This window comes from Polyergus mexicanus, unplaced genomic scaffold (genome assembly GCF_030449975.1).
Source record: "Polyergus mexicanus isolate NDT 795.1 unplaced genomic scaffold, iyPolMexi1.0 SCAF_7, whole genome shotgun sequence".
Taxonomy (NCBI): domain Eukaryota; kingdom Metazoa; phylum Arthropoda; class Insecta; order Hymenoptera; family Formicidae; genus Polyergus; species Polyergus mexicanus.
Genome location: NW_027223327.1, coordinates 1,066,994 through 1,088,485, shown reverse-complemented (window position 1 = coordinate 1,088,485; position 21,492 = coordinate 1,066,994). Strand labels below are relative to the sequence as shown.

General features: G+C 39.3%; 2 protein-coding genes across 4 annotated transcripts; one reads left to right on the top strand and one right to left on the bottom strand.

Annotated features, from left to right (window-relative positions):
• Positions 1 to 44: 44 nt before the first annotated feature.
• On the bottom strand, positions 45 to 8,806 carry Zn72d (Zinc-finger protein 72D). 2 transcript variants are annotated; one of them, XM_070299409.1, is made up of 11 exons: positions 8,699 to 8,806; positions 8,215 to 8,378; positions 7,174 to 7,515; positions 6,198 to 6,764; positions 5,379 to 6,092; positions 5,004 to 5,292; positions 4,739 to 4,926; positions 3,493 to 3,641; positions 2,056 to 2,151; positions 1,846 to 1,966; positions 45 to 1,537 (listed from the first exon to the last, which is right to left on the bottom strand). In XM_070299409.1, exons 1-11 carry the CDS (start codon positions 8,746 to 8,748, stop codon positions 1,254 to 1,256), a joined length of 2,964 nt encoding a protein of 987 aa, XP_070155510.1. In that variant the 5' UTR covers positions 8,749 to 8,806; the 3' UTR covers positions 45 to 1,253. The 2 variants fall into 2 exon arrangements, with proteins under 2 accessions (XP_070155510.1, XP_070155511.1); XM_070299410.1 differs by having other exon boundaries at positions 6,198 to 6,653.
• Positions 8,807 to 9,619: 813 nt separating this feature from the next.
• LOC138935078 (N-acetylglucosamine-6-sulfatase) lies at positions 9,620 to 21,394 on the top strand. 2 transcript variants are annotated; one of them, XM_070299413.1, is made up of 10 exons: positions 9,620 to 9,979; positions 10,200 to 10,259; positions 11,126 to 11,332; positions 11,614 to 11,775; positions 12,055 to 12,225; positions 12,315 to 12,516; positions 12,943 to 13,241; positions 13,321 to 13,437; positions 13,526 to 13,639; positions 21,351 to 21,394. In XM_070299413.1, exons 1-10 carry the CDS (start codon positions 9,770 to 9,772, stop codon positions 21,372 to 21,374), a joined length of 1,566 nt encoding a protein of 521 aa, XP_070155514.1. In that variant the 5' UTR covers positions 9,620 to 9,769; the 3' UTR covers positions 21,375 to 21,394. The 2 variants fall into 2 exon arrangements, with proteins under 2 accessions (XP_070155514.1, XP_070155513.1); XM_070299412.1 differs by lacking the exon at positions 21,351 to 21,394 and having other exon boundaries at positions 13,526 to 13,829.
• The last annotated feature ends 98 nt before the right edge of the window (positions 21,395 to 21,492 follow it).

Genomic DNA, 21,492 nt, shown 5'->3' with positions numbered 1-21,492 from the left:
TATTATCTTTTAAATGAATTCTTTCAGTATCAATAAGCTCGCAATTGCATTATACATGTATTATGTTTATTCAATGATTCGAAAATACAGAACTGAAAATCTACACAAATCGGAAGAATTCACTTAAACAGTGGCAATGTTCGAAAATTGAGTAGTTGCAAGTTTCGACTGTCGCTTGATTTTCTGTAAATAAAGTTCAGATTGATCTACAGAGAGCGATCTGTTAAAAAACACGTGCACATGTTTCACAGCGGACATTTTTAAAACATCCGATTCATCGATTTATAAATATCTTTCATTTGCGTGAATCACGCACGTGATAATAGCATACACCGTAAATAGTTGTCACTTTGTGCAGAAGAGAAAGAGAGAGAGAGAGAGAGAGAGAGAGAGAGAGAGAGAGAGAGAGAGAGAGAGAGAGAGAAAGAAGGGATATAGTATTTTCTACAACGTCTGTACTGACTACACACACAACATACACACAAATTCTCAATACAATCTATTATCTATCTGTAACTTCAAACTTATAAATGTTCATCGTCGCACGTTCTACCATTCTCGATCGTTTAGACTTCTTCGTTTACGTATCTGCCATAACTGAGATAAATCTAAACAGTTCAGATCGATGAACATATTTATTAGTTATATTGTTGATATACAAACCTATCATCAATTAATCACAGTGATATATCGTACATTAAGCTTCCTGCAGTGGATTCTAATAGTCATATTATAATTTCAGAAACAAAAAAACGTATGATTTTTTTTCTTGTAAGTTTCATATCTGCAGTGAAGACATAGGAGCGTTGATCGTGTAATATATATACCGTAAAGTAAAGATAGCTATAATAAATAAAACTTAAATCGATTGACAAGTTTTCTCAAACAAACAATTGATGTAATTGATCGAACATCGATTTGTAATGTTTAAATTTACCTCATATATCGTAGCAAAAAAGAAACAATTATATCATTTCCATGAAGCCAATCATTTTCAATAGGGACGCGCGATAAGATGAAGAACGCCCGATATTGCAAGTTTGATAGGCGCATCATTCTTATAGTATTATTCGTTCTTGGATTATATGCTCGGAAATTATTCTAAGTCGCGACAAGTATCACCTAATTTTCGACTTGTCGAAGATATTTCTTTTCCTAAATAAGCAACTGACACGGCAAAAAAAATGTTTTTTTCTCTTATACTAGATAAGTTAATAGGTAATTCGTAAAAGACGAATCTTTTGGTAGATCTTTTACTTCGAGTCTGTTTCCATTTTGATCTCTTCTGCCTTCTTATCTTTTTTCGAGGCTTCGCTATCCGTGCCCTCTCCGTTACTGTTGTCGCGTCTTCGTTTTCTGGCAAATCGTCCCTTAAATTTTGGAGGGGGCAGTTGCTCCATACCTAGGACCTTGTGAATCTGACGGAATGCCACTAATCGCAACGCATGTTGCGCGGACGCGGTAATATCTTCTCTTTGTTGAGATGTCATATTCCCTATTGCGTCCACTGGCTCCTTCTCGCATGGATCGGATAGACCTGCGAAACAAAGAGACATTTCATCAATTATTAACGATTTTTTTTACATTATCGGCTGAATTCGATCAGTATCATTATAATTTAGTTCAGATTGCCATTTCATCTGTGCATTATTATGGAATGTACATGATTGTGATATAAGAGAACGAAATACTCGTACTTCATATCTGCAATCATACTCCACAATATACTCAGTCTCGTCATCTTTTTCATCATGTCAAAAATAAGGAGAAATTCGATATTATATATACATATATATATATATATATATAGAGAGAGAGAGAGAGAGGGAGAATTTAAAAAATTACCTGGGCTGCTTGGCAGCAATATTCCTCCTGCTACACATTCCAAAAGTCTTCTCAAGGCTTCACCGGGACTAAGAGGACCACCTGCGGTACTTATCACTTTCTCGGTCAGTAACTCCAATGCCTGTGTAAGACATTGAGAATCATTAAAATTCTTTGAGGATGGAAACATTATTACAAGTATACGAGACATAATACATCTCCTATACTAACCCAAGGATTTAATGGACCCCATGTTGGCACACGATTGCAAAGGTCACGCATTATACGGATAACCATAACACAGCTCTGCAGCGAAGTTGCTCTAGCCTGTTGAACAGGATGAATTATTTTAAAAATTACGATTTTACATACGCGATGAAAGCATTTGTGGCTCTTTTGGAGAGATAAGACGACCTAAACTAATTCTTTAATTTGCTTTGTGTGGGCTTTAGCTATCCTCCCAGCCTCGTGCCTAATGCCCCTAATAGAGTATAAGCCCATATCAATATTACCGGGTGTTTATCACTTTTCCTAAACGTTAGTTACCTATCGCAACGATAAAAAAATTAGAGCTCATATATATATTTTCAAAAATTGTACATCTCAGAGTATTTCTTAGATTCGATTCTTAATTTACAAAAACACCCGGTACACTTATGACGCGCTACTGTGTGTTTGTGCTTGTCTGTCTCTTTTAATCGTCAAAAGCTGTGCAAATAATGCACAATATTATATATATAATTATAGTACAAATAGAACAAAATACATAATCTTAGAAAAGCTGTGTACGCTATATATGTCGATTTTACTTTAAGTTAAGACAGACCTAGAACAGACGCAGCCTAGGCTACAACGCATTAAGGACGATCCAGAATAATTAATTATATGCTTGAATTATGTAAAGCAATCGTGCGCTTTGCGTTATAAAGAAAATAAAGAAAATTACATACATTCTAAGAGACGCAAATAATGAAATATATTTGAATTGACATTTCTCGCAAAAAAATAAGTTTCCTATTATTCTGGATATTGCAGATTCATAAAGCAAAGAAGATGTAAATGCATCTAGCAGTAAGTAACTGCCAAGATACACATTTACATGTTGCTTACTTATTGAGATTTCTTGCCTGATAAATATCTGATCGTGTGTTCGATATGTTCGATTATATTTGTTTCGGATAGAGCCAATATACGGACAATGCCACTGTTATCCAACTATTTGGAATTATCTGTCGGATAATTTCTCATATCGTAATGGAACAGGCGTAGTTTACGCGCGCGAAACACAAGTGTAAAATATCTAAAACTCTATAGAAGACAGTGGACATGGCCGACTGGCACTGGGGTTCGAAAATTCAGCGGATATAAAAACGACGAATATCGAACGTGAGATCAAATAGGCAATTCAGACAGAATCGTAAGTCGGATAATGATAAAAATAAAACCGTCACAAGGCTGGAAGTTTCTAAGACTGCTTTCTTTTTTTCCTTGTCTTTTCTTTCGTTTTTCTTTCCGTTTTTTAAAAAAGAGAGAAAGAGAGAGAACAACTTGTCTCGCGTTTCTCGTAGGAGAAAATAAAAGAAAATGCATTTTATATATAGCGCCAAACAAGAATATGGGCGCTTCGACAATTCGAGATCTTGAACTTGTGAGTTGATGGATTCAAACCTGAAACCACTTGGCATGCCTGAGTGCAGCTAAAGCGTCCAAACACTTAGCCTTGGGAAGTACATCTGGTGGATCTGGTTTGGTCACTGTGGGGGCCGCGGGCGTCGTTTGCAGTTGAGCAGCTTCCTGCTGCTGCTGTCCAGCATTATCTGAGATTCCAACAAAGAAAGCACAACACGCTTAGACAACACTTAGAGTGTTTGATCATGCCCAGAGATTTTTTTAGGTATTCCCTCTATATATGTATGTATGTATGTATGTATTTATTTCAACTTATAAGCACCTTTAATTTATGGGCTATTATTAATATCGTGATATAATGCCAACGTGAAAAAAGAAATATAAGCCTGGATCGAATGTAGTACGTTTGCAATACACCGAGTTCAACCCCCGTTCAACGTTCTTTTATCGGATTAGTTCCTCCGCGATTCAAGAACGTCCGACGATCCTTATCAACATCGGTATTGTTCACCTCTATCCGCTTAAAAGGTAGGTAGCACCGATGCCGAAAGAACGGTCGGTTAAATCCCGAGGTATGGTGGTAATGCACATCGCAGAATGTATGCGTACAGCATTCGATAACAGTCAGAGGGATTTTCTGTCTTTTTTTATGCATGATCAAAAAGTCCATAGTTTTAAGATTGCCTCAGCGTTGTTTTCTCCTATCGCAACTGTGTGTCCACGTTCGATGAAATCTCCCGTTAATATTAACGTTCGTCGATGATTATTTGTTCTAGTTTGAATATTCATCAGTGAGAGAAAGTATGCAAAAAGCCGCTACTACAAACGAAATATTGTAAAATATACGAGAATGGCGACCGGTGTCTAACCACATCAAGTTTACGCTCTCTCTTTTCTATAAAATTTTATCTCAATATCGCTCGAGTGTCGCTTACCCTCTTATAGTCGAAAATGCATTTCACAAGGAGGACTCTGTCGTGGACACACTAAGTAAGACACGCAGCTATATCGAGAAAGAAATTAACTTTATGTTAGAGCCTATGTACACTGGCAACCGTCGAATCATCCTTGGCTGCCCCTGGCCATCGTCCTGGTGCTTAAAAAAACTTACAGGAAATCTTCCGGGCCATGAAAAGAACAAACTAAATGTATAAACCGCAGAATGGATCAAGAAAACGGCATGAAAATAAAAGAGGGTGCAATAATTCCGTAAAAAACTCCGCTTTGCTTTCGTTATAGTTATCCTTTTCTTGGCCACGATACAAATGCGAAACAATGAAATCACCTGCTGCTGCGGTCGACTTGGGTGTCTCACGCATTAGAGGACTGGTAAGCGTCACGCTGACGGTAACCGTACCACCTGAGACAGTCAAAGCCGCGGATTCCGGATGCTTTCCGACATTATATGTTTCCTCAGATGCTACATTCTTCAGTTCACCAGGTAGAATTTCAGCAACCTTATTGAGCAATGTCCTATAACATTTAATTGAAACAATTAAAATTTTAATATATTATAATACACGACAAAAAAATAAAATCATTTTAAATACCTTGTTGGTTTTTCAGCGCATAAAACAACGAGGCAAACATGATTATCCCCGGATAGCAATAGTCCTTTGGCCAAATTTCCGACGCGCATAACGCCGCGAAGTATTCTAGAATCCTCCTTTTCTTTTTGAAACGAAAAGAGATTTCCGTCGCTGCCATCTTCTTTCTGCGGTGTGACTGCCTTCTTTTTGTCAGTCTCATCTTTCTTCGTGTCTGCGTTTGCTTGCGATATACCGGTCACCGTTGGTGCTGCTACAGTAGCATTAGCATTTGCAGGAATATTCTTTTTGCCTACAACAATAATTCGCGCATGTAAAGCCTTAGTAGTTGAAATTTTATAAACCGAATCCGCGGAAAAATATTTGAATTATACTCACCAGCCTCAGCCAAAGCATCTGACACAAACTTCAACGCTTTCTCAGTGTGAGAAACAATTTTCTGGACTGCCAGCAATTCTTGTTCCTTGGGATAAATAGTCGTATGATGTGCCAATACATGCTTGTCGTCCGACGAATCTGGTCGTCTCTGTGGACCCGGGAACATCATCATAGGCGGTGGTCCTGGGAATGGTCGTGGCATCGGAGGTGCACCTGGACCGCGTCCATATCGTCGATACCATTCATAATATTCGCATTCTTCCTCGTAACGACGCCTCTCCTCCCAATACATCATCTCTTCGTCCATTATGGGTCCCATAGGTCCCAATTGATTGATCTCTTCCCTGCGACGTAAATATTCGTCGCGCATTTGTTGCCTACGTAACTTCTCTTCAAGCATCTTGCGTTGCTTGAGGCTGGGTTTCATATCAACGACCAAATCGGGATTGACCTTCTTCTTGTAGGCGAATCTATGTCGGCGGCCCTTCATGTGCATGTCTTTGGCATTGGGATCGTTGAAACGGCACTCGCATAATTTACAATTAAAACTTATAATTTTTCCATCCTCGGATTTGTTCTCTTCGATATATTCCTGACCGACCGGTTGAATGTCCTTTTCATCGACTGCAGCTTCTTCCACGGTTTCTTCAGCGGTTGGCTCTTCCTGCTTTACTTCGACCGTTTGGTTCTGATTCACTGTACCCAAATTCCCAGCTGAAACAAAAGTATACGTATACATATAAATGTTTGCAAAAATATACAATAAAATCTTGATAATTTCTTGCAACGCAAAAAAGAATGCAGAGAAAATTTACTTACAAGCAACGAAATTGATCTTGGGAGTTGCTGTTATTGTCGGTTTCTTCGTCGTAGTGGTTTTAGCAGCTGCCGCTGGTTTCGGATTCAAGACAGTAGGATCTGCACTCGGAATAGGCTTTCCAAGCTTGGTATGCAGCTTCACCACCTTTTGATGCTTAGCACCTCGGATGTGAGCGGCGTAGGCGTCATTTCCGGTACAAGTTACATCACAGAGTTCACAACGTAGACTATTGCCTGCTCCACGTGCGGGGGGCTGTTGCGGCACCTTCAACGAAGCCTCCTTCTTCTTGTGCTTCTGACCCTCGAGATGCTCACGATAGGTTTGCGGTCCGGCACAGCTGATCTTACAGACATCGCAATAGTGTAGTTGCTGTGGCTTAGGAGGCTGCTTGGGTCGCATTGCCTTCATCCCTCCCCCGCCAGCTCCGAATCCCTTCCGTCCGTAGCCCTGCCAACCTCCAGTCTTCTGGTTAGTGGAATTGCTGTTTGCACTCTGTTGGGCTACATACATAGTCGCAGCGCTATATAGCGCTGCGTCGTAGCCGGAATACGTTGTACTTGCCGTTTCTAAAGGAAATGAAATTGAAACCTCAAACTTTGGAGGGGTCCATCAAACTTTTTGTACTTTTGCGCGGCACAAAATTTTTACTATTATCCATTTCGAGATGCATTAAAACCCGAATTATAAAATTTTTGCGACGAGAGACATCGAGAGACTGATATACTTGAAAGTTTACTCCATAGTTTAGGAGTGGATCAAGAAATTTAAGATTTCTGCTAAATTCTCGAGTTGTTATCACGCTCGAGAATGTTAGCAGAGTTTTTGCGAATTTTTGTCCTTTTGGCATCTTTTCACGTATCGTGAGAGGATCAATTTCATATTATTAGTTCCTACGTCACAGTTAACGATCAAAACAGGACCGAAGATTTTTGGAGATAAAACATACAAGGGAAAAAAGATTAACAAGCAACTTACTATTTGTTGCAGTTGATGGCGTAGCGGCAGGTGTAGCTGGAGCTGTATATCCTGAAGAATAAGTAGCACTCTGTGTAGGATTCGACTGCTGGTAAGCTGTACTAGATGCTTGATAAGTTTTAGCCTGTCCAGTGGTAGTGGCTTGTCTGGCAGTGCCAGTGTAAGCACTAGTCGTGCTGTAAGCAGGTTTGGCAGCCTGATAATGTGTTTCGGTAGTAGTATAAGTTGCTGCGGCAGCAGCTGGCTGTTGATAGTAGGTTTTGGTTGCGTCGTATGTGGCTGCTGGCGCAGCTCGTCCGTAACCGTAATCGTAAGTTTGAGCCACAGTACCAGGATTGGCAGCTGCAAGAAAAAATGTGTTGCAATTATCATATTTCAAAATAATTACATTACATGTGTACATAAAGATATATATATATACACAAGATTAAATTATATTTATTCAAATATTAAAGAAAAGTTCTACTTATTTTATAAGCACATTTTACTCAAATATGTGAAACTACCATCGAGTCAGATTTCTCGGGTCCTATTTTTTATTCTTATTCTGTCACGAATTATAAGACTATATTATAGGAATCTAATATATGTATATATACAATAAAGATATAAGACTTTTCATTAACTTATTTTACATTTTCTCTTTATGCCATTATCTAAAAAAATTTATTTTATATTATATTAATGCACTTAAAATTTTTTTATTTCTGTCAAGAATTTTTAATCAAAGATTTAATATATATTTGTTATTATTAGAATAATTGAGAAAAAATAAAAAAATACACATTTTATAACTTATTTTTCAAAGTCTCAGAAATATTTTTCCTATCTCTCTCTTTGATACAAGTCTATCTCCCTAAGGAGCAGCCTATCTTGATTGAAACCGATTCAATCTATATCGACAAATACAATAATTATGGAGCAAATGTGTAATTGGTATATGCAATTAATGTATATATCTCTAGATTTAACACAAATTTTTCTTTATTCGCCGAATGTGACGCACGAGGCTCGTGTAAAGCTTGAATAATCGAACGTTACCTGCGTACGTCGTTCCAGTTGCGGCCGCAGCAGCAGCTGCCTGGTAGGTTTCGTAGCCAGTCGCAGCAGCGGCAGCGGGTCGTTGAGTATAAGTAGCGGCCGTCGCCGCCGGGGTTACCGCGTATCCCGCTTGCCCGGTCTGATACGCGGCAGCGCTGGTAGCCCTGTTTGAAATAACAGTAGATACATAAATAGATATATTATTCCGCTGGACACGCGAGGCCCATCGAGCGTTCGCACGAACAGGGCCATGCGAATTCGAGAAAGCTCGGAAATGCTCAAATCGATCGTGCTCGGGAACGCTCGACGGACGCTATCCTCTCGCGACAAAAGAAATGGCCGCCAAGCCGGCTGGGTCGCTGGACGACGTGTCGACGTTCAACGACGACCTTTTTATCACTATCGCGGTCGCGCTCTCGGTCGCGAATCTTCGCTTAGCCTAACACTAGCTATTTAATAATAAGGGATACACGCAATTTCGTACCCATATTGCGTCCCGCCGTGAGTAAATCCGAAATAATTGTTCTGAGCCATCCTTCCTCGCAGAGAATCCCGGAAAGAAGGACAATGAAGGAAGTTGTAGGGCGTGCCACAAGCGACTCGATAATATGGCGACACCGCCAAGAGCGCCGATTGGCTATCCCGTCACGAGCGAGACGATCTCACTGGTCGTTTCCGCGAGAGCCGACGCGCGCAGCGATCCTTACGCGTCGACTAGAGCGCCCCGGTAGCTGAACACATGCGCGCGAATACAACGACGCGCCTGCGCACAACGACTGGCGCCGCGCTACCTGCCGCCGTCGCTGCCGCCGAACGAATTATCTATCGCGCGAGGTAAGTTTGACAGAGAGGAAGAACGAGAGAAAAACGCGCGAGGAAAAACGATCGCGTTGAATGGGCGCACGTGGTTAATCGAGCCTCACAAAACTTACTGCGCTTATCTCGGCTATTCTCCGGGACGCCGGGGGTAGTAGAATATGTAGATACGTCGCACGCCGATGTGTCGCGACTCGGTTGCGAGTCACGACGCAACGCATGTACGTACATACGTCCGGCGTGCGCGTGGGTGGACTTATCGTACACCGCCGAAGGTACGTGCGTGCGACATGCGTGTTGTACTCGTTGTTTGTTCGTTCGTCGTGTTCAGGTGCGTGGCTCCAGGCCGAACGCCAATGGAGCAGCACCAGAACCTTCTCCTCCAACGCCCTCTGTCGGTCGATTGTCACCTGTGACCTGTGACTCTTTCAGCCGAGGATAAAGTTATATACGAGAGGGCTAAGTTTTCATTCCCCGTCAGCGCCATCTAGCGGCATTTACCGGTACCCGATCGTTCTATCATGTATCAAATTTCGATAATCGGCAGGAATTTTATAACGTCTCGGGCAGTTGAACATATACTGCTGTTACGTACGCTTTATTTATCTCAGTGCACAGTTCGCGACGATATTAATAATACACGAGAGTAGATTTCTCCGACCAAAATATACGCAAATATATCTGGCCAAGTGCCATATCGCGTTCGCGGATATGGTATCGCGTCTAATCTTATCTTCTCATGCCGAATAGTAACTCTAATTATAACCGGCTAAAAATTCAATTTGTGGCTTTTGGCATACTGCATGTTAGAGCAGAAAATCTCGTGACGCCAAGCAAAATGCATCTAGCGATTCTCTTTCTCTTGCTGAATTGTCTAGCGGCGCCGGCTGCACCGGCAAATGTTGTGCTGATTATTACCGACGATCAGGACTCGACTTTAGATGGCATGGTAGAGCGTTCTGAGAACTTTGTTACATTTATATATGTAATAATATAAACTCGTTCTAATTTTTTGTATACTTAATTACTGTTATCGCGGGGCGTAATTGTTTTAATGAGGTTGCGCTGCGAGGGAAGAAAAATTTACGAAATAATATTCAAATAAAATAACAATCAAGATCACTTCGTTGGCACTTGTGCGTTCTTGCTTAATAATTTTAAATTTTCAGACGCCGATGGTAAATACTCTGAATCTCATAGCATCACAGGGTGCCACGTTCACGAATTGCGTAAGTCTCTTAATATAAATTTTATAGAAAAGATTATAGGGTTGGGAACGTTACTCTATAAAAGTAACGCGTTACCGTTATTTTTTGTAAAAAGTAACTCGTTATCGTTACTGTTTTTAAAAAGTAACGCGTTACCATTACTGTTATACTTGGAAAGTAACCATTCGTTACTTTTTCGTTATGTTTTTATTTTTTGTAATGCTAAAATAAGCTATTAGATTATAAAATTATTTAATAATCAATATTAAATGTAATAATCTGTGTTACAATTGAAAATTCTAAATTGTAGTCTCTATATAGCACAAGCGTTTTTTATATTAAACTTATTTAATGATTCTAATTTTTTATATTAATATCTTTACTTTTTAATACACTTATCTTTATAGGAATTTAAATTGTAATTTACAAATTTCAATTTTGTCAAAAATTTTTATCAAACATTGGTTTTAAATATTGATAAGAGAAATATTGATATTATTAAGAGCGTATTCCAATATTTACTGTCAGTATTGTAAAATCTTTAATTTACGTTACTATAGATTTTTCAGTACTAGCAGTGACTATCAGAATACAGCCTATGATAGAAGGCTACAAAATATTTTTCAAAAAATACATCTATTCAATAGATGTAAGATAATAAAGAACCAAAAAATAACGATGAAAAAGTAACGGCTAATTCGTTACCGTTACTGTAAAAACGTAACGACGTTATCGTTACCGTTACAAACAGAAAAAAGTAACGATCGTTGCCGAAAAAAAGTAACTGTAACGGTAACGACGTTACAAGTAACGCGTTACTTCCCAATCCTGGAAAAGATTATATATTTTTTCTTCGAGATGTTTAAATAACAGAGTATCGGGTTCAGTTTGTAGCTTCGCCTATCTGTTGCCCGAATCGAGCGTCCATCCTGACCGGACGGTATCAGCATAATCATCTGACAGTGAATAATTCAATCGCCGGTGGTTGTAGTAGCGCGGAATGGCAGAAATTCCAAGAACCGGCGACGTTTGCCGCTCTTTTGCGAAATGTCGCCGAATACAGAACGTTTTACGCCGGAAAATATTTGAACGAGGTAAGATACAATTTACGATTATATATATGCTAATCGATATTCAAAAAGATATCTTTATTTCTACAATCGATAGCGAACGATAATAAAATTAAAGAAACTACGAAATTCTTGAAATTGAGAAACGAAATGTTTGATATTAAAAATATTTTCGGGTTTATAGTTTTTTTTTCGACACTTTCCTCTATTTTTATTCTTTTAATTCTCTTAATTCGATTGCAAAGAGCGTGACCCTTAAAATTAATAATATTAACGCATATAATTTACGCACGATATAAATGCAGTATGGAAACAAAAAAGTTGGCGGTGCAGCTCACGTACCGGTGGGATGGGATTGGTGGGCCGGTCTTATAGGAAATTCCAAATATTACAATTATTCATTGTCGATAAATGGTACCGTGATGAAGTACGGCGATAGTACGAGCGATTATCTTACAGATGTAATCGTGAGTATATATATAGTATATATATGTAGGACATTTAACATAGTATACATAAGAGTATACATTTTTTTTATTTTTTATTGTAACAATTTGGAACGACAGCCGTCCCACATTAAATTTGGCTTTGATCAAAAAAAATTGAGACTTTATTAAATTCTAAACTTGATAGAAAAATTAAAGCCTTATTAAATTTTAAATTTGATAGAATAATTAAAGTTACAATTTATATATATATATATATATATATATATATATATATATATATATATATATATATTCTAGAATAATCTAGCTGTAGATTTTATTAACGGATACTCCGACGATCAACCTTTCCTCATGGTATTAGCACCTCCGGCCCCTCACGCGCCTTTTACACCTGCTGATAGACATAATGACAAATACAATAGCACGAAAGCAAAGAGAACCCCGAACTTTAACATTCCCGTGCATCAGGTATAGCATCGTACATGCTAATGATTATATATCAGATATTTCTCTTGAAATTATCTGGTATATATAATTTTCTTATTTTTAAAAAATAGGATAAACATTGGTTAGTTAGGAAAGGTCCAACTCCTTTGCCAAGCAGTATATTACCAAAATTAGATGAGATATACAGGAAGAGATGGGAAACTTCGTTAGCGGTCGATGAGCTTGTTAAAAATATACACAACTTATTGAAAGAACGAAATCTCTTGAATGATACCTATTTTATTTATACCTCCGACAATGGATATCACATTGGTACGTGATTCGATGATATATCCCGATGTTAAAAATTAAACGAAGTACAAGCAGCGCACGTCGAAGCACAAATGATCATTAGATTCGCAACTTTGTCTTTTATAGTTTCGAAGATAACGAATAATTCTCAGCTAATAACTGAAAAAGCAACGATAACAAAAGCTATTAAGTATAAACATGAATTGTTTATTTTAAAAACATAATAATCATATTTACGCGAAGAGATGGTTTTTTGTGTTGTGTGCTATGCTTAGGTCGTCTCCAGTAGATGATATTTAAATTTTGCTAATTTTAAATTAATTTTAAAAACAATATCAATTTTTTAAATTATATATTTTCAAGAAAATAAATTATAATATATATTTACAAGTTTTTTAACGGATCTTTTATAAAATTGTCTATACAAGACGTGCATTATTTCGATAGGACAATTTAGCATGCCCATGGATAAGCGTCAACCCTATGAAACAGATATACGAGTTCCATTACTGATATCCGGTCCAGGAATTGACACGTCTACAATTTCCGCGGCAGTTAGCAGCGTCGATATCTTCGCTACGCTCTTAGATATAGCCGGTATAGAGTATCCATCAGACGGAAGAACGTTGTTTAAAACAACGCGTGATTTACCGCAAGATCGCACCGTTCTGATAGAATATAGAGGAGAGAGATCTAAAAAGGCCCCGTCATCCGGTTGTCCGAGTGACAGCGATCCTAATGTTACAGTAAGTTTTAAATATTTAAATTCTAAAAAACTATTTTCTTTCGAATTACATACATTAATCTTGTTATATGATTTTGTAGCTATGCATGAAAGAAATGGCGTGTAAATGTCAGGATACTGTGAACAATACGTTTAGTTGTATTCGTCGCGTTTCTCCATACTTCAATAACATCTTCTGCATCTTCGAAGATGATCAGGTATTACCTGTAGATATATATACGTATATTATGCTTTTTAAATATCTTGAAAACATTTTGTATTGAGAATTTTCATCATCTTTTTCAGAGATTTATCGAATCTTACGATATATACGTTGATGAATATCAAATGACGAATATTGGATATACTATGAAGCAAAAATTGAGATCCAAATTCAGGAAACGTCTCAAGAGGATGGCGGTATGTCAGAACGCGGAATGCGTTTTCGCATTTGGGAAGTAAATTTGAATAATATTACATATCGTTTCTATACATATATATTTATCGGAAATTATTAATGTCTTATAAAAAGATACGATTTATTTTATTTTATTTTATTTTTTTTTACTGTAGTAAAGATCACGCGATATGATATAACGTCTCCGTCCATCCTAGATCGCGGAAATAAGAGCGCGGAAAGTTGTCTTATCTCGAATTATTGCATTTATGGAAATCGCCGTCGAAGAATACGCCGCGAATCTGGATATAAGAATAACTCACCTTACTCGAAGAAGGAAGGCAGCATCCCTCCCCAACGAGAACTGTTTTCTTAACAAATATTTTTATTAAAGCCCCGCGAAGAGATAGATGGAGAGAGAGAGAGAGAGAGAGAGAGAGAGAGAGAGAGAGAGGGAGGGAGGGAGTCTCGAATATCTGAATAGCAATAACGATATTCGCGAAAGTAAAGGGAAGAGAAGGAAAGAACGAGATGGAAAAAACCGGGCATTGAAGACAGAATCGAGACTGTATTAGACATGTACATATTTGCATATATTATTATTGCTAAAACATTTCTGATTTCTCCACGGATTTGTGACGAAGCGCGCGAGAAACAACGATTCTGCCGTTACTCGATATACTCGGGCTCGTTCACACTATTATTTTACACATGTATGGATTATAAGTTGTATCTTATGGATATTAAAAATAGTAAACGTATATATAGAGATAATAATGCAGATATACGGTTATATATTGAATATATAAATAATCAAAAGGTATTTAGGATCTTTACAGATACAAATATCTCAATATCTTTACAGTTTTTAGTTTTATTACGTATATATCTTGCTTTTGGTTTTATATGCGACATATAGGTAGAAAATAAAAGCGTGTATCTTTTGGTTGCTCATATAAAGGGTTAAGTATTCGCGCATGCATGGATATTCTTCACGAAAGTGCGTATACGATGAGGCCAGCGAGTGCCGACGCACAAAGCATCGTGGGTTCGCCCCTTTCAGTGTCAAGGAGCGTGAGAGACACTCTTTCACGTAACGTGAATGAACGTCAAAATGTTTGTAGACTAGTCGGGCCCATGGGCCCGTTTAATCGTTTGCACAGATGGCATTACGGCGAATCTAGCGGCCGCGTGCGCGATAGATCGCCTTTGGGATTATCGTTGGCAAAGTTGCGGCGTGACCGACAAAACCAAAAAGAAACTGGGACTTATTTCGTAAAACTTGCATCTTGCGATCTTTCGGTGAAAAATAAATGAGTTAAAGGGATGAATCGCGAAAGGAATTTGCTGCGTGATATTTACGAACGATTCATCTGTTTGTTCAATTTATTTCATTAAATTTAAGGCAATCAATTCATATCGATTTTTATAATGATTGCATAACCTGATTTGAGAAATCTCACGGCAATTCCGCAGTATAAACCTCTATAAACTTTTTTTTGTATTTTTTCCAATTTCTATCTTTTATCTCAAAAGTTAATCATTAACAAGTTAATTGTTCGAAGAGCAGACTGACGAAAAGTAGATATCGGTAAAGCTTGCGATAATTATTTCTTCATCAAAATATATATTTCATTTATATTATCTAGTAATGGTTTAATTCTATTCAGTTTATAATTTACATGTAACTCAGTTGTATTTTTGACAGTGACGCACGCGCGTGCATGTAGGCAATGCTATTGCACGAGAGGATTTTCCGGATCCTCGATCGATCGCTCGATTGGGCGTTTAGCGATCTTCGTTACATCGTTGCTGAGACGTGTAAGTCGGCTTGCGGACGAATTCTTTTATTCTCTTATTCTTTATTGATCATTCGAGCGAGCGATCGCCTCCTTGTTGGCCAGGATCAATGGCTTTCGTTACCTTTCGAGCTGTAGATCCAGGCTTTACTTTTGGGGCCCTTCTTTCGCTCCCTCTCTCTCTCTCTCCCTCCTCTTTAGCGGGGGGTTTCTTTTTCTAGCGGATATTTATGCCAACTTGCATTCGTACCGCGGAAAGATTTATAAAAGATATCGATCTCTCGTGAAAAATATATAATGATTACAAGATAATGATATGAATTTGTTAAAAACTTTATAAATACACGCAAGATGTGTATAATTTAATTATGACTATTAACTTGCAATTTCGGGAAAAGGATATAGTGTAACTCCATTCTTAATTTCATCTTAATCTTTTAGTTTTTATTCACTCTTAATTAGCCACTTTGCATTTAAATGCTAAATGTCAATCGCAATGATTTTTATGCATATATATTATTTTTATAATATAATATAATAATATCGTCGATATATTACGCTATTATATAATAATAAAACGATTGGCGATTTGTCATTGTACTCTACGATGATGCAAGATCTCGTCCTCTTAAGATCGAAAATCGCGACGTTCGTTGGACGCATTAAAAACTAAGCAATTTACAATCTTGAGAGTTTTCCAATGATCTGTCTTCAAATGGCATCCCTTGTTATTCGATAATTAACCTTTCCCCCTCGTAACCCGGCGCATGGCGCGAAACGAAGCGTGCCCTCTGATTTTCCTTTGCCTCGACTCGCGCCTCCTTCTTTCCGCGACTTCGAGATCGGTAACGCGGAAAATGCGAATTTACTGTAAATTAGTGAATTGGAAAATAACGGAGTAAAAGCGCGCTTCCTTTAACGGGTCTCACGACGATCGCGTTGAACGCGTAACAAGATCCCAGGAGAAGCTAAAACGGCGAAATTGCCAGAGCTCATCTTAATAAACGGCAACTATATAAGAACAATGAATTTTCAAAATCAACTTAATCGATATTTTCCGGTCAAAGGATAAGAATATTACAAATCTAAAGCTTTTCTGAAAAATACAAGGGACATATCAAGTCTATTCTTTAAAATTCAAAGAAAACTAATTCGCATCAACTTGTTTGGCATGTTTTAAATTTAGAGGATACTATTACGATCACGAGTATATACCACCATCGGCTAAATATAGCGTTACTCAATTTTCCGCGTGCTATACCAAAGATACAAGCAGGGCGCGTCATTTAATTATCCGATCCATTTCTGCATAACGAGAGGAACACGAGACTCGACGAAATGAAACTCGCATTACCGGTGACGGCTTATACGAACTACAGTAGTCTAATCAAACACGGAGCTATTAACCGGGTCAACATTTCGAGTTTGGGGTACTTAGTGCCAAAGACTGCTATGCGGTACCCATGTCAATGACGCACACACGCACATGCACGTACTTGACGCGCACACGCACACGCAATACGCCGAGTTCCACGGCGAATGAGTAGCAAAGCGGCCGTGTCGACGGCCTTAAATAAATATCTAATGTGCACAAACCCGACCGAATCCCCCGGTCGGCCCCTCCTCCCCGCCAATATTGTTTTAGGCACGGCGAGGCTTCGAGTTTTGTAACTCGAGAAACGAGCGCGAGTCTCGCGTATACAGCAGTGAGAAGACGACACAATAGCTGGGTGTTCCAAGATCTCATCAAGTACTTAAGTTCGCGGATACTGCTGCTACACGAGGAGCACCGGCTTCCTCCGTTCCGAGTAAATTCATCGCGAGGAAAATGTTCGGGATACCAATAGTTTGGGAGAAGTTTTATAAGCGACTTTACTCCCTGAAGATAAGCTTCAAGGATAAAAAAAATTTATTCCTGGTTTTTTTTTTTTTTTTTTTTTTTTTGTTCCTTAAGTCTTAGCAAAACTCTATAATTTGAGTTATATATATCAATCGCAAATTTAAAACTGAATGTTTAAAAAAATTATTTAAACGATGAGAAAAATTTTATCCTTTTTTTTTTTTTTTTTTTTTTTTTTTTTTTTTTTTTTTTTTTTTTTAAAGAGGGAATCGACAAGTCAGGGAATTCGTAGATAAAGGCACGGGAAACTCGACATGTTCAGTACACTGTGCTCTGATTTTACTCTACAAAACTCTTTCGGTCTCGCAGCTGCTACTTCTGTAGCGCTCATTTATTATGAAAAATGCTACTTTACTTGCGAAAAGTATTTCTTCAAAGAAAATCACGCGAACATAATTCGCGTAATGCCATTCGCGCGCTCGCGAAAATGCGCTTTTTTTTTTAAGTGCAATGCATTTTTCACACTTACGCCGCTTGAATTTTGCCTGAAATTAGTCCGTGATATCTACAATATATATAGCGAAAAAGCTCTCGTTGATAATGTCAATGTCAGGGAAAAATATCGCGATTCGATATGCCTCCGTGCGCTTTTCTTTTCAGGCTCTCAGTCTACTTTAGCTCTAGCGTTTGTCGCGAAGAAATAATTAATTAAGACGCGTACACACATATACATGTACAACCCTTTTCTTTCTCTCTCATCCTCTTCCTCTCAATCCCCTTTCCGTCTTGCTCAGCTTCCGCGCGCGCTCTTCCGCTCGCTAACTCACAACTACGCTCGCTTCCTGCCCCTTTGCTCGGCATGACCCTTATTACCGTGTCGCAGCTCGGTTAACACGAGCGGGTTAATGAACAGCTCGGGCAAATATAGAATTTCTCATAAAAACTACAAATTACTGTTGGCGCGGGTGCATAGCGGGAGCGACGGACGGTCGGCCGGCTACGTTTTTTCACCCGCGAAATTATACAACGCGGTATAATACCGTAGGAATAATAAAATTACTCGCGGAGAATGAGAAAGAGAGCACTTTGAAGATCGCCGCGATTTCCCGAAAAGGTAGTTCTGCGACGGATAATACGATGGATGAAAAAATCTACCGCGGGAGAACCGCGGGCGCAGGTCGGGATGGTAAAAAAAAAAAAAAAAAAAAAAGTGCGGGTTTCCGAATGCGGAGAACTCGTTAATTGGAAAGGAAAAGTTGCAGATGAAACGCGCCGGTCCGACAATCGCGATTGTGTGCGGGGACCGACGATCAAACACGCGTATAGACGAAAAAGACACAGCCGGTTTAATTATATTCGAATGACCAAGCTTCTCGAGACACTTGCAGAGAAAGAGTGCGAGATATATCTACGTATATACGTAAGGTATAGATTGTAGTTTACGATTCGTCACAAATTTGCCCGCCGCTAATAATCCAACGTACACACACACACAGAGATATATGTGCGTACACATAGACACGCTCGTGGTTCCGCGAACGGCGCTCGTATTATATTATTACACTCGTGCTGCTGTTTGTCAGCTTAAAACCGGGAGCCATTAGCAGGTATTATTTTAGCCGTGATCCACTGTTAACGGGAACAATGGCGTCGGTACGCCCGACGTCCCACGATATTAAATGAAGCGAAGTGATACATTTCGAAGGGGGATACGGACGAGCAAATAGGGACGACGGCGCGTTGCGATGAGGAGCGGGGGTTGAGAAGGGGGAAGGAGAAGTAGAGACGAGGGTAGAGATAGAGAAAACCCGGGACTCCCGAAGCGGGGAGCGAGAGACACTCGGAAGGAGGGTAGGCTTCTCTTCGACGGGGTAGCGGGGGGGGCCCGACGGTGACGGGGGCGTAAGACGCGGGGTGCTCGTCGCGTATTACGTTACGCCTCTGGCCTGTGTAAATACCGCAGCGCTGTAATCTAGAGTTAATGGTGCTCTAGTGACGCGAGTATCTATCGAGAGCACTATCATCCCTGTGTGCGATCCACCCTCCAAACTCCTACCGAGCTTTGCTTTAACGATGTCCGGGAGCAGCGCTTAAATTTCATCTCGCGCATCCGGCTCTTTCCTTTATATACACGCCGGAGCGCTGTGATTCACCTGAAACTTTCCGAGCCGATCTTTCCCGCTCGCGAGCGAAAATTAGTTCGGAAGCTTCTACACGACTTTAGATAAAATGCGATAAATTGCGACAAAGTTTTCTATCGGCTCTGCCGTCGACGTAAACAATTATAATAATTATGCGATAGAAAAGATGAAAAGCGTAATATTCCTTTTTTATTCATTCGCGCGTTATCGATTTTATTCGTTTCTCGCTTAATTTATTTTCGACGCTACATTCTCTATTTATAAACCATATGGATTTGATTTAGCCGCGCGATGCCGCGTCAATCCGGCGCATCGATCCGCCGCGGAGGAGAGTCTCACGAATGGATGCAGATGCTAATCTGGCGAGAAGCGTTCCGGGGAGAGTGTGCCATATTATGCATATCGTTTCGCGGACCGGGACACTGTCGTTGACAGCGCAATTACCGCATCATCTGGCGCCTACGGTCTGCTCTCTCTCTCTTTTTTTTCTTTTTTCCAACGCCGTTCTCGATGACGGGAAGCCATGTTTCGTGCGATGACGTTACGAGATCAATCCTCGTATACTATCGTTAAATCTTCAATTATTATGCAAAATATACTATCCATCCTTATCTTTTTACAGTCCGATAGTAAAGACAATCGACTCCTCTAACTATGCAAAAATATTCAAGCTTTTTTAAAATATTTTCTCTCATAGATTTTTTGCCTCGCCGAAGGACACTGATATAAGTAAAATACATTGTTTCACGCGCAGTCAGGTTCGATAAGTCTCGCCGACGGCTACTCGTTTTTTTTTTCCTCGACGCGCGGATTAACTTAATCGTCCTAATTAAGGTGGCAGTCGTCGCCTCGATAATCGAGGGGGTGAATTACGACTGTGCCGGTAGAGATCAAACGACAGGAGGAAAAAAAAAGACGCGGCGAGTGAGAACGCGCGTATTACGCGCTCACGCACCTGTCGCAGATCAAAATGTAATCGCGAAAATCAAAGAAACCCGTGGCCGGCGGTGCGGAGAGATGTCACGCCGGCGGATATACATACCGTATATATATACCGTGTATATGTGCGTGTTTTGCAACGAAGTGACAGCGAGAGAGAGACGATTTTGAGGGCGTTACTAGGCAGGAAGCCATTTTGGAGGCCGGTGCTTTTGATTAATGAACCGCTGGAGAGTGTGTGTACGTTCTTGCGCTTTGTCGACGGGAATAATAATCGGGAATCCTCGTCGGAGTATCAAATAGGAATCAGCTCTCTCGCATCGGATAATCGATTAATAGTGGGTTTGGATAATGCGTGTATATACCGAATGTGATACCGTGTACCGCATAGAGATCCTTTCTAGGCATCCTGTCCTACCCTTTTTGTGTCTCATCTTTGACTTGACGCCATTCCGAGTATTCTTAAATTATTTAAACAGAATTGTTTAATTAATATATAAGAAATAAAAGATGAGAATGTTGTCGAGACAATAAGGTGTACGTAAACTAAGAGATGTTACAAACGAATATTTAAAAGTAATATTTTTTTATTACGAGGCATGCTTAAGGTCTTGACTCAAAAATATATCAAATCTCCTATTACGATAAATCATATAATTATTATAAATATCGAAATTGTCATAGTTATATAATTTACTCTACACGAACACGTGTAAGATAACAATTGATAAAATAATTATAATAATCCTTCCGGATATTTACGCGCGTATATTGTCAAGCTGGAAATTCACAATTTTGCTTTTATATTAATACGATTGTCAATTATGTAACGTATAAAATTGTCAACGGCAAAAGAAACGAGCTGCTTTTCGCCTGAAAATATCGGCGGATTCTCGCAGCGATGGCGTAATAAAATCAAGGAGCAGCTGGGAAGAATTTTATACATATATACCATATATACATAATATATATACGCGTTTTAAAACCTTAAATTCTCAATTTATATCTCTCGCAGCGGCGACAAAGCCAAGCGGTCTGATACACGGTGACAACTTCCGGCAGCCCTTGGCGTCGTCGCGGATGCGATTGGCCATCTCCGGAGATGGTGGGTGTGGCCCCCACAGCCAGCCGGTAACCATCATCCCTCTTGTCGTCGA